This window comes from Pholis gunnellus (assembly GCF_910591455.1).
Source record: "Pholis gunnellus genome assembly, chromosome: 10".
Taxonomy (NCBI): domain Eukaryota; kingdom Metazoa; phylum Chordata; class Actinopteri; order Perciformes; family Pholidae; genus Pholis; species Pholis gunnellus.
In genome coordinates this window covers 17,471,271-17,488,598 of record NC_136537.1, presented here as the reverse complement: position 1 = coordinate 17,488,598, position 17,328 = coordinate 17,471,271, and the positions used below count along the sequence as shown (strand labels likewise).

The window sequence follows — 17,328 nt, the reverse complement described above, 5'->3', positions numbered from 1 at the left end:
CGGAAGTACTTTGTACAAAAAGTACTTTTTGCCCAAGCGTGTTTTTTTTATACAAACTATGGTGTTGTACCTGCTCTGGCCACAAGATGGCGCCATGCTAACGGCATGGACTGATCTCATAAATTCACCAAACATGAATGAATAAAGGAAGTTGCCCAGTTAAGATATGAATGGATATTTTCTCTGTTATGAATATTTTCTAGTTTACACAGTACAACTGTGTACATTTATTTACACTAACTGTGTATATTATATTTACATTATTTGTATTTATTATTGCACTATACTGTATGTTTGTATCTTGTCTTGTAGCTTATTCTGTATCTGTTTTTGTAATAAAAGTATTTTTTGGTCTGCTCCTTTCAATGAAAAAACGACTTCATATTCTTTCCATTGCATTTTTTTTCAAATCCCGACAGTGTCCATATTTTCATTTATTTCACTATCTAGATCCATTTCTTCCTCTACAGTAGAGTATTGTTGTAAATAAATACATATTGAATGGATAAACATAAAGTGGGTGGTTACATCCAGTATATATTAATACACGAGTACAGGCAACAGTGTGCAGGATTTATATTTGACAGTAATATGTAGGCTATCTTAAACTGTGAATACAAAATGTATAAAGTGGATGTTTTAGTACCACATGGTTATTGCACATTATTTAAAATAAATAGTTTCACAGGACAAAAAGATAAAACAGCAGCAACGCACGACTTTAGATCTTGTACACCTATATATTTCAGTCCGTCACAGCAGAACCGTGTTTATATGGCTCTGAGTCACAGAGGGACCAGGTGACCAGAACTGCCGTGTAACGCACACAACTGTCGTAAAATGACGCGACCCCTCATACCGTTGGCCCTGCACTGCTAAACAAGCGTGGATCTGCAGTAGCATTACTTGATAAATTACTTGTATTCCGTGATTTACTTGAGTTTACCGTACTCACATCTGGCACAGTGAATCCGGACTAGTTTTGTTACAGTTGAGGAGCGCGGTAACGGCAACAGCTACCAACGAGGATGTTTAAAAAGTACGTTGTTGATTATGATCCATGTTGTAACGTTAGCTAACCACAGCTAGGTGGCTAACGCTAACTGGTTAGCAATCGCGTCTTCAAGTTTGTTGTAGACTCAAGTTCAATTAATGACACATGATATGTGATATTATGTGAGATCCTCTGTTATTACATTAGACGAGGCCTGAACATATATATATATTAACACGTGTCAGACGCTGTGTGGTTTATAACGCAGCCTTGTTTAGCAATACAGTTCCTCAAATCCTAAATCCAAGTCATTCAGGCACATCTCATATTAGCTAAGCTTATTTATCATTTCGGATATTAGAATAATTTGTCTTAGCTCATAATAATAAAACAGGCACATTTCCTGTTCTGAAATGTCCTCAAAAAGATCAAAATGTTTAGAGTGTATTGAAATGAATGATTATTATATTTACCCTAAAATGTATGCATTTGTCTGGATGAGATACAAAAGAATATTTATATATTCATACATGTGAATATGTAATATGATGATATAATATGCATACTTGTTTAAGTAGTTATCATAGTGCATGCTGTTCTTCTCTTAAAACTGTAAAGTAATCATCTTCCCAAAGTATCTGCATACTGTGGCTATTGGTTATTATTGGCTTGAAAAAGCAATATCCGAACAAAACCATCATTGTTTACTGCCAATATTTGCCTCGCTGTAGAGTTGGTGTCCTCCATTGTGTGCGTTTGTGATGCATGTTTGCCTACATCAATTAGGGCCCCGGACAAATGAAAAGTATTTAAAAAAAGGCTCAAACGTTGTGGTTAAGAGTTTTAACATATGAAGGACATGCCACAAAAGCTTGTTCTGTTTCCTGTTTCAGATTTGACGATAAGGAAAATGTCTCGAACTGTATCCAGCTGAAAACATCGGTGATCAAAGGCATCAAAAATCAGCTCTTGGAACTATTTCCTGACATTGAGTCCTCGCTTAATCACATAATGCCCAAAAAGGATCCTGTCAAAATAGTGAGATGGTATGACCTCATCGTTTCATTCATATTGTCATCAAGTTGCTCACATGAAATCTGTTTTCGGTGCGGTGGATCTTACAGTTTTTATATCGCTGTTCTTCCCACAGCCACGAACACATTGAAATCCTGACAGTGAACGGAGAGCTGCTTTTCTTCAGACAGAGAGAAGGACCGTTCTACCCGACACTCAGACTGTTGCATAAATGTAAGATCTTCTAATGCCAACTGCTCGATGCTTGCGTTTGACTTTCCTCACACTGATAAGAAGTTGTCTTTTCCTAGATCCTTTCATTCTTCCACACCAGCAAGTAGACAAAGGAGCCATTAAATTTGTCCTAAGTGGAGCCAACATAATGTGCCCCGGGCTGACGTCACCAGGCGCTAAACTCTACCCAGCTGCAACCGACACTGTAGTTGTATCCTTTTATACATGATGCTGCACATGGAAAGCTTTCACACTGAATTATAATATGTGTTAAATATCATCTTCTTTTAAATCACTTGCGTACGAGTTTGTCTTTAACGAGCGAATGCAGGCCATAATGGCGGAGGGAAAACAACATGCACTTTGTGTTGGCATCATGAAGATGTCTGCAGACAACATGTAAGATATTTATTTCTACATTTTACACAAGCAAAATAAAATAAAATCCTTTCTGTTGCTGCTCTTATGACGCCTGATCTTCATCTGTCTTTTGCAAACAGAGAAAAAGTCAACAAGGGAATTGGAATTGAGAACGTTCACTATTTGAATGATGGATTGTGGCACATGAAGACGTATAAATGATGACATCAGTACCTGCAACGCCGCCCCCCTACCCCCCCACAGGAAAGTGTGGAGCTCTCGACAGCAACGTGTGAGCTACCCGTCAACTGTTCACACCTAAGGACTTAGCTGTGTAACCTGCTTTGAATCAATCGCCATATGCACAAATAAAAAGATCTTGCTTCAAATCGTTATATCAGTTGGTATTTTGCATTGGATCAAATTTAAGCTCAAAGTACAAGATTGTACAACACTGGGTTGCAAAAAGAAATGCAGCTGATACCCGTGTATGTCTTGCCAGACGGCAGCAGGGTGAACAGGCTGTAGATTGGGTGGGCACGTCCTGTCACTAATGATGTTCTGGGCGGTTTAAATCACTACTGTAGAGGCCGTCCTCTCTATATGAAGTCTCATTGTTTGTAATCTGGCCGATGACGGTAGTGTCATCTGCAAACTTTATGTTGGCGGTAGCAGTCGAGAGTGTACAGCGTGAACAGGAGGGGGCTGAGCGCAGTAACTAGTTGGAGTTATGATGTAGCCTGTCTACTCATCAATCCAGGATGTGTGCATGATTACACCACTGAAGGAGTGGCAGAGTGTCACTGGTTTACCACAGTTAGACCTGTTATTCTGCTCCTCTCTAATGAGTAGAGCTGTTCACTGCTCTTACTGTTGGATAAAGTTCAGCTGCTGTTGAATTTACACTTCGTGGCCAGTTTATTAGGAACAACCAACTAAAACATGTTTAATGTAAGAACTATGCAAACAATTTTTCTGATTGTTGATTCAACTTTAAAGGTTTGTGGTGCACAATATAAAAGGTGTGTTTATGGCCAATAGTCCTCATAACAGTTATAATCTGACTACATATTTCAATAGTACAAGGGTATCAATGAACTGCAATACTTTTATTTGTTTCTTACCGGACAGCAAAATATGAATATACATTATATGTACAACGTTGTGGCCTGCAATAAAATACATTCAGTTCTATATAAAATTTGTTCAGTTTAACAAAGCAGTCCTTAACCTGTAAAAATATTCCCCTTTACCAAAAATCATGCACAGTATGCTTGACAAGGTGTAAACCATTAACATCTGGAAGCTCCCACTCTTTTCCACATTTATCCTCCTATTCAACACCAGAGAACTACATTAAACTTAAATCAGAAATAGATTTGTTTTACTTTTATTATGCAAAAGTCTTTTTAAAATTAGTCATCTTGTTAGGCTGACACCGTTTGTGTCTTCTAATGCGTGACAAAAGACAATACAGTATGTACTTTACCCAGGAGGTCAACATTGAGGATTATTGTTTTCCATGAAGCTGTTAAGTCCAATTCTTCATAAGTGGAGCTAACCAAGCACAACATGCCAGAAACACTTTATTTTGTGTTGGGTTGAACCACCAGATATTCACTAAATATCGGTTATTGGTGCTTTAAAATCAGCTGGGTGAAGTTACTCATAATGTACTTAAGATGGCGAAACACTGAGCAGTTAAATAAGTCAAGAAACTTGTTATTTTCAGAATAGCCATCTCCTCATAACTGTAATGCAGCTTTAAGACCACAAAAAGAGAAAGTTTTAAGATACATAATGACTAAAACTTCCAGATAATCTAGTCTCATGTCACACGTTTTGTATGTGTTCTCGTCTGTCTTCATTCAACGGGACTGCACACCCGTCAACTCTTTTTACCTTCACCACAAAGGAACGGGTCGCTGATTGTGCCAAGTGCAAAAAAGGTACAAATATACATAAAAAGTGTTATTCCCACCCAGGATCCAGTTTTTAAAAAACAGAATTAGAAAAAACACCGCCCCACAGTTCGGTTTGCCATCATAGAAGCAAAACATTTAAAATGCACACATCCGTGTTGAAGGACAGAGTCTCTAGTCATTGTCCGAACCTTCGGGAGGGTTAAACACCAACAAGTCGTGAAAATCGTGGCCGTACGGACGAAGTCTGTAAACCCCAAACATCATAACCTGCATTTGATTGGGCGACATCCCGTTGAACGTGACCGCCATGTCGGAGCAGCAGCCCTCCACCACGTTGTTGGGGTTGGCCTTCATGCTGTCCGATATCAGGCTGTCCACACTCTTGCTGTTGAACAGGCCCTTTCCGTGCGCGTCTTCCCCGTTCTCCGCGAAGACGCCCGTGTACTTGAGACACACGGCCAGCTGCTTGTCCTCGCTCAGCTTCCACAGGGCGCGTCCTCTTTCTGGACACTTGTCTTCATCCTGGAACACGTGCACTAGCCGTTTGAGCGCTTCATAACTTAGAACGATGCCACTATCGTACGCCACGTACTCGAGCTCCCCCGACTTCATGGCGTTGCCGAGGTAGAAGGGCTCGCTGGGGTCCTTTGTGAGCACCAGGTATTTGAGGTTCTCGATGATGGCAAACGTTGTCGCTTGAGCCACGAAGAACCAGCGCAGGTCTCCTGCGTTCTCATAAGCGTGCTTCAGAGCTTTGCGTAACCTCGCCCAGTCGTCTTTTTCGTTCAGGTCGATCCCCTCGAGCGCTTTGGAGGACTCGGAGGTGTAAAACGCAGCCTTGTCACAGTGTTTGCTCCAGGTGTCTACCGCCGTGGCCCAGTAAACAAGGATCCTGGGCTGGACCATGATGATGCAAGAGATCTGGACTTGATTGCTCAACTCCTGCATGCGACTGTCAGAGAGGCGCGTCAGCTCATCTTTACTCGGGGCCTGGACGTGATGATGAAGATGATGGTCGACTGTCCCGGACTCCGTGCCGAGCCGGAGACTACCCAGCAGCGCCAGCAGCAGGCAGAAGAGGCCCCCCGAGACTATCCCCTTCATGAAATTACCTCCTTCAGACAACATTTTGGCAGCAGACACTGGGCGAGAGAGAGAGAAAAAATGCATTCATTTATCTGTAGCCTCAAAAGGTGCAGTTTATAACCAGTTGTGCTGCCTCTTCATCTTAAATTGTTACTTATAACTTGTACAAAATGAGAAGGCAGCACTTGCATTGTTAAATATCTAAATATGAAAAAAGCCCATCACAAACATCGCCAGTTTACCATCATCACGACTAAAGAAACTTAGATTTATTAAATATATTAAGTATTCACATATGAGAGGCTGAAACCAAAGAATGTGTGGAATCTTGGCTCCAAAAATGACTGAAATAATGAATTAAAGCGCTTACTCAAATAGCTGCCTATTCATGTTTTTGTTGATTGAGTAATTGATGAATTGACGAATTGTTTTGTAAATATTGCTTTTCATTTTCAGCCTGATGAAACAATTATTTTGTGCAAGGCATGCAATTAAATCACGTAACGTTTGTTCACCTTTTTCTGATATTTCACGGACAAAATTGGCAGATTAATCGATCCATCAATGTCCAATTCTAAAAGTAAAACCCATCAGGTTGTAAATTGGGATGATCAAATAAAACACGAAATCTTGTGCTTGGTGTAGAAAGTCATCCATGACTGCAGCCCATATCAACAGAGGAGCCGACACTAACCGAGTCACTAGGTCTGTAACATGATTATCTAATCCCCATCAGGTGTGCGACTGCTGTGGGGCCGAACAAATCAGTGTCTGTCTGTGTCTCACTATCAGTGTTGATCTTGAAGAAGGCCTGAGGATGAAATGCCATCTGAAGAACTGCATAAGGAGTGCGCAACACTTTTCCTTCCTGCTGTCATTTCTGCTTCCAGTGATCAACGACTCACTGCAGCCTTTTGTGTGCGTTACGTTTCTAGTGGGTTTTTTATGGAAAAGTGCATTTCGCCACTCAGCCTCTTCTGTCAGAGATTCAAGAACACATATATAGATATATATCTATATATATATATAGATATATATCCTGCTTGTCTGCATTGTGCATAATGCTTCTACTGCTTTGAAAACCTGTGTTTTCCATGCCCTGTCTTTGTTTATGCTCTGATGTACTCAAGGAATCGTTTTAAACTAAATGCCTTGTTTAGTTTTTATAAAACTATTGTGAATACTGGAAATACCAGTTAGTTGCAGGCAGCTCTATTGCAAATCAAAAGGTGTCAACATGGCGTTAAGCTTGTTCGTCTTGTTTGAACGAGTTGAACAGCTTATAAGCTCTGAATCTTGACTAAAATCAACCAACGGTTGGTCGTTTAAATAAATATTACGGATGTGCTCATGTTTAAACCATTGACCTGTTCGTCGACGATAAAATGAGCATTTTATGGACATTAACATGAAGTAACGTCACCTTAACTTTATATCAGCTGTACCAGCTGTTAGCCTCCTAGCGTCGTAACATTCACACTAAACAGCTCACTCGGAGGTCTTGCTAGCATCATAAATGCAACAGAAGAAGAGCATTTACTGTACCTCGCTCTGTTAATGCTGCCGTGTCCGGTGGTGCTCCTGCCTTCACTCGTCTTTCAGCTCCCACTGTTTGCCGTGGCCGCCGATGTCCCGGACAGACAGTTAATTAACAACTAGCTAGGTAGGCGCATGATCACAAATAACGAAGCTGAACCCTCACAGCTACTTCCGCATTCAGAGGTCACGTGACTCCGCGGAGGTCTTGTTCCAGTAACCCTGTCAGCTTCTTTTGTTTACGTAATATGGAGCCAGACAATGTCGTTAACAATAATACGTAATACATATTATAATAGAATATTAAATACATAAATAATCTTAATTTAATACATGAAGTACAATACATACATTATTTAATACATTACAAATAAAATACAAAGTCAACTTATTAATATTATTATCTCAGTTACACCTTTATTTCATATTACATTTGATTTATTGATTTTATATTTACTTCTATCTATTTATAAGATCATTTCATGATGTCTTTATCTTCACAACTGTTCAAATGCAGGCTCTGGTTGTGAGATATTCTTTATGATTCTGGTTTATTTGAGTTGTGTGTAAAAATGGGACTACAGCACTCCGCCAATCAAGACTGAACTCAAATTTCCGACAGATATACAAGTATTTTATAAAACTGCACATCTGTTGCACTATAACTACATTCTAATGCAACTAGAGATGAAACAACTAGACAAGATGGCTCTCAACTGTTTTGGTTTGTGACTAAAAAAGTGTCTGGTTGGGGTATGTTTCAGATGTTTCAGAGTTAACTGTTCCACCAGAGAGAGAGATTTCATTTCTAAACTTCTCAGATTGTTTCATTTAAACAACTGTGCAACGGCCAAAGAGGTAAAAGTATCAAATATTTTACAAAAAAGAGTTTGAGAGCATTTCTAAAGCCTAAAACATGAATACAAATCAGTGTCGCAGAAATGTTTCCTACACCATTATTAATCATCTGTTCAGATTTATCGACCCATATGTTCAAAACCACTGAATTACTGTACTGAACTGTATATATAGTATATAGTTGCATAACAATTTAGTTAACATTTTAATAATGTGATAATATGTTAGTCGCAACCACTGCCCTGCAAAACAAGGACTCTTTATTTTGCTGATAATACTTGTCCTTACATAAATGCACCACTTATTCCTGTGACCACGATTTACACATAGACATAAATCCTGCATGTAATTGTAACAGTGATAATAAGTTATTGTTTCTTTCCTTATCCGGATGAGTAATTTCTCTGTCTAATTCAGAATCCCTGCTTTGCTGTGCTTGTACCTCTTGTCATTGACTGCTCAGCAGCCAAATGTATCAAATGTTGTTGTTTTCAACGTTGTGGAGACAACCTCATAAATCACCCGATGCCACGAACACTCATCTGAGGAGCATTAGTGACCTTTCAGTTTGACAAAAAGCTCTGCCCAAAGCCTCCTTCAGCACCCGAAACCTCTTAACTTGATGGTAAAAGGTAATAGGTAATGGTAAATTATAAACAATACCAAATGTTAAGCTTTTATTTAAAAAAACCAATGAATAAATATACTCACATTGTAATTTATCCCAAAGGACTCTCAACACAGTTATCTGCATGTTCTCTTTAAAAACTTGTCTTCAGCTAATCCTTTGCACTGCCCAGTACATTAAATATTTACACTTGTGGCTTTTTTTTTTTTTTTACATTTGACGAATACAGTATTTGACATTTACAAGTTTTAGCCAAGCTAGTGGCATGGCTCTTAAAAATGAAATATCTCAACATTTATAAGATGCATTGCCATGGATATCTTGCAATAACTTTAATCAATCGTAACTCTTCATCTAGCGCCAGCATCAAGTCAACATTTTTACACTGTGCCTCTGAAACTGAGACTCATTGTCTTGTTTATCTTTTCATCCATTGTATTTCAGTTTTCTATCTTATTTTTCACTCTAGTATTTAACTACAGACATTTTTACTTTCTTTTTAATGAGGACAAATACAAAATGGAACTCATAACATACAAGGTTCATGTTTTCTCACATTTTCTCACAGTTCCCTTCACCCATCCCTTCATGATCTTCCCCATAACCCAACCTCAATCACTCAGAGTATACAAAAATATAGAAATATCCGACATACAAGAGAAATCAAGCAGAAGTATTTCAAACCAATGAATAAAAAGCACTCTATTGTTCCAAATCCAACTTCGCAAATAATACAACACTTTGAATCCTTGTTTTTCCCACAAAATGTTTAAACTGTACAACACTGTGCTTTGGATTTAATTGAATTTATGTGCAAAGTGCAACTTATATATTGAAAGGGTGGGAATATAGCGCAACCAGGAAATATAACAGGCTTTCATCAACACGTAGAAACTCTGCAAGAGAGACAATTCATTGTCCATACAAGGTTATGATGCTCCACAAACTACATAAAGTATGACACAAGAACAAAGCATATCATTGTTGTTACCTTTAACTTCTTCATTAACGACAATTGCAACATATTTGCAACAATAGGATCTATTTGCTTCCTCAGACCGTCATAATTAAATACTTTAGAATTGTCAGTCATTCAACACAAAGTGACGTACAAACCTTCACCGAGATATTTCCACCTGCTGTGTATCTCGGACATGAGCAATGACACTTTGGAGCAGCCCATCACACAGAAATGGTGTCAGACATAAACCATCAGAGCTCTGCTGGACAGCCGCTGATTACTGCAACAGAGTAAACATTTGTTAGGCCTCTCTGTACAAGCAGAGATAGGCTCCGGTTCAATTGACAGGGTCCCCTAAATTGTGTCTATGACGCCTGATACCTCGCGTCAAAACCATTAAGAAGGAGACTGGGTGTGATGATAATGTATTGATCAGGTTGTGATGGATGGCCACTGAGGATATATAAGTGAAATTCTTTGCCGAGCAGAGTTACAGACCAGATCGGGGCATCTTAAAGAAGGCACCATGATTTCTGTAGCTCTGTTCTACCTCGTAGCTGTAATTTGTTCTGCAAGACGGACACATGCTCTACCTCTGTACCCCGATACCAACCTGGAGCCACAGGCAGGTAAGGCTATTTGGATATCCTTTCTCATGTTTGAGTTTCAAGATGTGGTTAAAAATCCCCAAACACATTTGACAAGTTATTCTGCTGTCGGGATCTTAATGTCACGATGACAGGATGATGAGAGGACGATGTTTGATTTCAACAGATTTCATCCAGAAATTAGTGTCAGAGGTGCAGGATGGACCCAACACTGCTGAGGGGGAGCAGAGAGAGATGAATAATCTGTATCCTCTACTGATGCAGCACAATGGAGGGATGGAGTCCTGGAATAAAGGTAACAATAACACAAATATGATGCAGATAAATCAGTCGCATATGGTCAACAGAATGATTTTGTAACTTTTGATTTGAATGTTGTTGTTTTTTAAGGAGCTAAAGATTCAGCACAGCAAGATAAATTTGCAAACATGGTAAGGCTGATCCTCTCTGTACACTTTTAAGAAAGTAAAGAAACAACATTTTATACTATGTGGACATGCAAAGAAGGAATTTCCAGAGTTTGGGGGCTCTGATAACAAAATGCATTTCCTTTAGATTTAAGTCTTTATCGGGTGGATTAGTTACAGGATCTGAGATTTAGTGCACGTACATGTGGGCACAAATGCTAACAAATGTATGCAGGAACCAGACCACTGAATGCTTTAAAAGTAAGGCCTTGAGTCAATTCTAAAATCAACTGGAAGTCAATGCAAACAGCTTGAAACAGGAGTTATGTGATCAGTTTGTTCTAGTCAAAGCTCTGTCTGTATAGTGCACCACAACATACGTATCAGCATCGTGTTTTTTCTCGATCTAAGGTCGAGGACCTCAGAGAAGCCGTCTTGAAGCTGGAAGCGGCTGACAAGCTTCGCTCTCAGGGTTTTCTCAGATCAGAGCAGAACTTGCCAAAAGCAAACAAAAGAGGTGTGTGACTCTTATTTGTTTTCTATCAAGCACACGTCACACCTGCTCTTTGTGATGCCTTAGCTGTTGTTATTATAATACAATGATCTATTCAGAAGGATGTTTAACTAAGGCATGGCTACACACACACACACACACACACACACACACACACACACACACACACACACACACAGTATAACTACTACATAACTCCACTGAAGTAAAAGTATCTCATTTACTGTACCTCATTTTAAGTGCTCAGTAAATTACTTTTCCTAATGCTCATGACAGATGCAATAAATGTGATTTCAGATATAGTGAAGTTTACTTTTTTTAGTGGAAAAAATAGATTGCTCAAAAAATACTTAAAAATACAACTTTACATATTAGCGGCAAGACTTTATCATTTATAAACATATATAAACATTTAAAATGGTTTCTAACACACTGTAAAGTAGTTGCAAACAGATAAAGGGGCTTTTGTTATGTTATTACAACTGTGTTTTTTCACAGAGTTTCATCTGTTTGTACACGACTCCACTTAAGGAGTATAAGTACACTCAAATCCTCTTATGTTGAATGAGGATTTAGAAAATCCCAAATCACAAACTTCCTTTAAGGGACGTTACAATCTGTACAACATGTCGCACTCTCTTTCCTTAGACCCTATATGGAGAAACAGCTTGACAATATTAGCTAATTATTATAATTAAAATTTAGTGTAACAACTTTAAGAAATTTAGGTAGAGTGTAAAAGTGTTGGGAAAAAAAAGAGGTTTAGAATTTAACAAATGTGAAATGTTCCTTGAATTTCTGCTCTCTCTGATGCTTTATAGCGTGTTTCTGGAAGTACTGTGTCACCAACTAGAGCCCAGCAGCTGCAGGACGTTTGGTGTGATTTCGGCACGGCCTGTTGGGAAACGCCTTCACCTTCCATCACCGTCTATACCAGATCAACAGATATATTTTTGTGGCTGAAAATAAACTTGAATATCAGAAAAGCCATTTATGTCACCTGCTTTTGGTTGTGATATTTTAAGGTAAATACTATTTACTGTAAGAGACCTAAAGGAGGAAGTATTATAATACTAGTCAGCACACAGAAATCAAGGTTATGACAAATACATTTGATATTCTTTATTAGTGTGACAGTGAGACGATTGAATCATATCAGATACAGAAGTGTATGTAATGCTTTGCAAAGAAATGAACTGTTTGTGAAGGTTTCTGCAGCTGTTGCTCACACTAACACAATCATATATATATATATATATATATATATATATATATATATATTAATGAGGGTGTTTTGATCATAAAAAGCCTGGAAAAATATCTATTTACACTATAAACAAAAACATCAATTGCACATTTGGCCTTTTTTTTAACGTGGCATGAAGGTACCATCTGTCTGTGAGTGACTAAGGATAAACAGTCAATACATACAACCAATAAAACATTTTGCTTCAGCATGTTCTCAAGTCTTACTGCAACAACAGGTGAAGGTTTGTGTCTGATTCATTGCCACAGTTTATTCTTGTAGGTTGCAGAGCCCTCCACAGATCACCATCTTTACATGCACAGTTACACTGAGCGAAAACAGGACATTTAATTACAGACAAGAAGGTTTTATTTCCTCTTGTTGGCCACGCTGAAGTAGGTTTTCTCAATCTCAATGTCGGCTGGACACGTCTGTTTGAACTCCTCTCTCTGGTAGGCGTTTTGAAGGTATCTCCACACGCCTGTGAACTCTGCGGGAATGTCAAAGTCGCAGTACTTCTTGGCAGCAACCTGAAAAAAACATACATAAAGATCAAAGACGTACTCAGATCATCTACTCAAGAAATAATACCAATACAACAATGTAAAATGACTCCATGTTATACGGTTTAATAAACTTTACTAGAATACAATATATTTTATGGTCATTATAGTTTTCTAAAATCCAAATCTGTGAAGTCATGTAAATATAGTGGATTAAAAATGTCTCTTCAACACAGTGGAGTAAATGTATACAACATTGAAATAATCAAATAAACTGTAAAAATACTCCTGAAAGTAAAAGTATGTAATGTATCACCTAAATGTATGGTGTATTATGATAAATCACATTAGTACATTCTTAATGCTGATGCATCAATTTGTTTGCAGCATTTAATTGTTGTAGCTGGTTGAGGTGAAGCTAGTTTGAACTACTTTACACAGTTCAGTAGTTTAGTTCAGTTTAGTTTAGTAGTTTAGTTTAGTAGTCTCCAATCTAGGGGGCGGTCCCCTCCAAAGGGTCATAGATTAATCTGAGGGGTCCTGATGTGATTAATGGGAGAGGAGAAAAAAAACAAAGGTCTTATACACACATTTGTATTAATTATTGTAGCTTTTAAAATAATAATAAAAAGATTTTTACTTCTTTGGTCCTTACTAAAATACTAAACAAAATAAAATAAAAATATCTTAGAAGTTCAAATGAAAAATGTCACAAGGCAAAAAGGTTGGAAAACATTGGTTAAATCTTTAAAAATGCATTGTATTCTATAAGCATATCATATGCTTATAGAATACAACAACAAAACACTACACACTATACCAGACATGACCCCAAAATGAAATCTGATGCTCTGTCTCACCCTGATAACATGCAGTTTGGGCAGCAGGTTGCAGTCCGCTAAGGTGAGGCGGTCGCCGTCCAGAAACTTCCTCTTGGAGATGGTGATGGTTTCTCTGGAGTTGTGGTCGATCTCCTCGGGGAGGGGAGAGATCAGGTAGTTGTCCAGGCGCTTGAACTCCCGCAGCAGGTTTTTCTCGTGGACTGGAGGGTCAGAGACACAGATGTGTTGAGTTGATTTTCTGTAACTGTGTGTAATGTACCTACAGGTGAATTTAAGGTAAAAGTGATTTTACTCAAGTATTGTAACAACAGTTTTGAGGTACTTACTTGTGTTTCTATTTGATGCTACTTTATACATTTAGTCCACTACATATATTTAATATCTGCACTGTTATCATATACAAAATGTATGTTGACTTTATAGTAATTTTGATCGAACCAAACAAAATATAAATGCAAATCAGCTGCGTACACATCAATGTATCACACATAATAATCCAATATTCCAATAATAATATAAGGAGCCATTTTCTGCATAATGAGTACTTTTACTTTAGATCAGTGGTAGAATAAGTACTTTATTTAACTAAAAGTATCACTTCCGCAATCTATTAGAAGTACAATTCTTGTATTCAAATGTATTCTTTTATCTATTAGAATTTGCAAGTAAACATTTATTTATTTCTCTCTGAAATGTAGTCAGGTAGAAGTGTAAAGTAGCATAAACTGGGAATAAAAGTACCTCCAAATTGTACTTCGTACTTACTAAGTTACTTTCCACCACTGATTAGTCCTGTGATAACACATTGAAAATGTATTAATCTATTTTCTAAGCATTTTTAACTCACAGCCATTAGGTAGGAACAACGCGTTTAATGAATCACAACAGTATCCGACTTACAGGCGTTGTTGGGACTGTTCTTGATGAAAGCGGAGAACTTTGCAAAAATGTCGGCACCCACGTCAAAGGACTCTTTGTTCAGCGGGCTGAGATGAGGATACCTGCGGGGGAGAGGAGGAGGGACAAACCTGGGAGTAAACTTCTTTGATGTGAATAAGTCGTCATCGAGTACCTGATTCATATTTGTGTAATGATTAAGCGCAACAATACCTGGGAGGGGCCACTGTTTGTTCAAGAAACTCCTCAATTTTGATGAAGTCTGTTTTGAGGGTGCCGTTGTAGAGGAGGAAAGGAGGGTTGGTCCCGGGGGCCAGTTCTTTGAGCTCAGCTGGCTTCCTGGAGACAGAAAGGACGTAAAAAGATGGAGAGGGAGGAGGGGAGGGAGGGGGAGACATCTGACTTATTATATGTATTCACAGATCAGTCAATCAGACCGTTATCAAGCACGTCAAAACTGAGAGCGAGTTGGTTATCGAGGCTGTCTGGACCAAATGTGGCTCTGTGGATTAATGATTTTATCATTGGCTGGAGGTTTAGTTATGAAAACGCACAGCGCTGGGAGTGGTCAGCTGTTCAAAAGGCCCGTTTGTGTGCGTGTTCTGAATCATTTAATTCTCAATATCCTTTCAAAGTTTCCTGATCTTATTTGTTCACCGGTAACGACCCTGAGAAATTCACACAATAAAGCCGTAATTAAAGAAGGTGTTTGTTTGGCAGCGACACAGAGCTCTCTGTACACTCGGGCCTCACGGACTCCTCCCTCTCACCTCTGTCAGACTGAGCAACACACCTTTGATAAGTTAGAAATGGTTTGGGTTACTCTCAATTTCTCTCTTGTTTGCTTCTTAATAGAGTTCTGTGTGAAAATCCCTGTGACCAGATGCTCAGGAAGTGTTTTTGCCAGAGGAGGGGAGCTTACTTCCTCATGTCAACAGTGGTCACTGTAAACTTGACTCCTTTCAGCCATAGAACCATGAAGAGCCTCTGACAGAAGGGGCAGTTCCCCACGTTCTCACCATCATGTCCAGCCTGAAAAACACAGAAAGTAATATTTAGTATTAGGACCACATGAGTCACAAATGTCCCGTTTCAGCCAATGAAGCATTCACAATTTCTCTTCTCCTCTCATCTGCTGATAAACAAGTGATTTTAGTAGTGAAAAGTGTGTCTGAGCGGTTTCCTCCATGGAGGGAAAAGCAGGCATTGTGTTGTAGCAGAAAACAACAGACTCTAACATTGGCTCTCCTCCCTCTTGATGACAAAAGGAATAGTCTGACATGTTGGGATATGATTAGCTTTCTTGCAGGAAGTGAGATGAGAAGATTGATACCATTCTCACTGTTGAATGCTAAATATGTCTAAAGCCAGCAGCTCAGCTTAGTTTAGCATAGCATAAAGACTGGAAACAGTTTGCTCGGCTCTGTCCAAATTTAACTAAATCCAGCTACATAACAGGTTAGATCTGGTTTGTTTAATCCGGACCATTTCTTGGCTGGCAGCAGTCGTTTTCTGGAGTCTTGTTTCTGTCTGACGAAGATATGATCCTGCAAACAATCCCTATAAAAGCAGAACTTGTAATTTTTACACTTAGTTTTTGGTATGGATTAAACCAACGAGATATTTTAATTAATGATCTTTGTTATATGAGGAAGATTAGCTGTTTCCCCTTGTTTCCAGTCTTTATAAGTTAAGTTAAGCGTCTGCTGGGGAAGCAAGGAAGCAAATCAGCATATAAAAAAAGACAAAGTAAAACTTTACCTTTAAGACTGAATGTTGAATGTTTTATCTACAAAGAGACATGATATACTGTCTACAGCTTAATGTGCCGTCACTTGACCTTGTTTTATATATCAGAAGATACACCGTCTCTGCACAGGTGCCATTAACAAGAACACAATGTGCACATGTATATGAAGACAATGAAGAGATCCTGGTGTATATTATTATTTGGCTATTAGGCAACAACATGAGGCGATAAATAAGGAAAAATGACCTTTTGTTTACTTCTCCATAAGGATGACTATATCTGAATATGTGCGTCAGTAAAGTGGGTGTGCCTGGTTCAGGCTGGAGGCCAGTCGCCCTGCATGCTCTCAGCTCCGTCTGTGTGTGCGATGATAAGGTGGACTGAGTTCAGTGGTAAAGAGACTCAGCAGAGATACAAACACTTCAGCATCTGTAGGATAGGTCTTCAGAAGGCACCCAGCAAAAAGAGAGTTGCCCTCTGATTGATCATAAAGCAAAATACTGTAGATCTCTGTCCTTTTACAAAACTGATAAGTGAGGAGCACTTTGTTTATTTTCCTCTAAAAGAGAGGATATTAGACAGATCAATTAAGAGACATATCCCGTGGAATTGAATTAAACACAATTTTTGAAAGTGAAATCAGCTAACTTCCCCTTTCAAGTATTCATTGAAATTTAAAAGAAATGACTGACCTTAATGAACAACTCGATGCTTGGCTCCTTCTCAGAATATGCCATGTCGTCCCCAAAAAAAGTGAAATTCACTTTTCTTTCAGTCACAACTTCTCCTTAAGTTATTTGCGCCCAGAAATGCACCCACAGTGCCGGAGAGAGAGAGAGAGCTTATTATCTGAGAGCTGATAACAGAGCCCTGGAACAAGCGCTGCTGTGGTTTCAAGTGTCTCTGAGGTCGTGGATGTCTGGAGAAAGCGCAACACCTCCCGGCTGGTTGTGTTTTTTCTGAGG

General features: G+C 38.8%; 3 protein-coding genes across 4 annotated transcripts; 1 reads left to right on the top strand and 2 right to left on the bottom strand.

Moving 5' to 3' along the window:
- Positions 1-866: 866 nt before the first annotated feature.
- mcts1 (MCTS1 re-initiation and release factor) lies at positions 867-2,992 on the top strand. Its single transcript, XM_079167910.1, has 6 exons — positions 867-1,039; positions 1,888-2,040; positions 2,145-2,242; positions 2,320-2,453; positions 2,574-2,641; positions 2,743-2,992. Exons 1-6 carry the CDS (start codon positions 1,029-1,031, stop codon positions 2,822-2,824), a joined length of 546 nt encoding a protein of 181 aa, XP_079024036.1. The 5' UTR covers positions 867-1,028; the 3' UTR covers positions 2,825-2,992.
- A 705-nt stretch (positions 2,993-3,697) lies between these two features.
- c1galt1c1 (C1GALT1-specific chaperone 1) lies at positions 3,698-7,292 on the bottom strand. The gene is made up of 2 exons (XM_079167909.1): positions 7,159-7,292; positions 3,698-5,669 (listed from the first exon to the last, which is right to left on the bottom strand). The coding sequence occupies exon 2, from the start codon at positions 5,653-5,655 to the stop codon at positions 4,699-4,701; it is 957 nt and encodes a 318-aa protein (XP_079024035.1). The 5' UTR covers positions 5,656-5,669; positions 7,159-7,292; the 3' UTR covers positions 3,698-4,698.
- Positions 7,293-12,241: 4,949 nt separating this feature from the next.
- Positions 12,242-17,328, bottom strand: clic2 (chloride intracellular channel 2). Of its 2 annotated transcripts, XM_079168031.1 has the most exons (6): positions 17,056-17,328; positions 15,536-15,645; positions 14,827-14,952; positions 14,617-14,717; positions 13,735-13,916; positions 12,242-12,901 (listed from the first exon to the last, which is right to left on the bottom strand). In XM_079168031.1, the coding sequence occupies exons 1-6, from the start codon at positions 17,098-17,100 to the stop codon at positions 12,740-12,742; spliced, it is 726 nt and encodes a 241-aa protein (XP_079024157.1). In that variant the 5' UTR covers positions 17,101-17,328; the 3' UTR covers positions 12,242-12,739. The 2 variants fall into 2 exon arrangements, with proteins under 2 accessions (XP_079024157.1, XP_079024158.1); XM_079168032.1 differs by lacking the exon at positions 17,056-17,328 and having other exon boundaries at positions 14,827-15,011; positions 15,536-15,586.

What these genes read in the sequence shown, in the direction of transcription:
- mcts1 (XM_079167910.1), top strand. An exon ending in ACTCAGACTGTTGCATAAAT is followed by an intron (nt 2,243 to 2,319) that starts GTAAGATCTTCT and finishes GTCTTTTCCTAG; the next exon opens with ATCCTTTCATTCTTCCACAC. An exon ending in AAGATGTCTGCAGACAACAT is followed by an intron (nt 2,642 to 2,742) that starts GTAAGATATTTA and finishes TTTTGCAAACAG; the next exon opens with AGAAAAAGTCAACAAGGGAA.
- clic2 (XM_079168031.1), bottom strand. Translation starts at nt 17,100, where the DNA reads ATGGCATATTCTGAGAAGGAGCCAAGCATCGAGTTGTTCATTAAG. An exon ending in CAAACAGTGGCCCCTCCCAG is followed by an intron (nt 14,718 to 14,826) that starts GTATTGTTGCGC and finishes TCTCCCCCGCAG; the next exon opens with GTATCCTCATCTCAGCCCGC. An exon ending in GAACAGTCCCAACAACGCCT is followed by an intron (nt 13,917 to 14,616) that starts GTAAGTCGGATA and finishes CTGACCCTCCAG; the next exon opens with TCCACGAGAAAAACCTGCTG.
- c1galt1c1 (XM_079167909.1), bottom strand. Translation starts at nt 5,655, where the DNA reads ATGTTGTCTGAAGGAGGTAATTTCATGAAGGGGATAGTCTCGGGGGGC.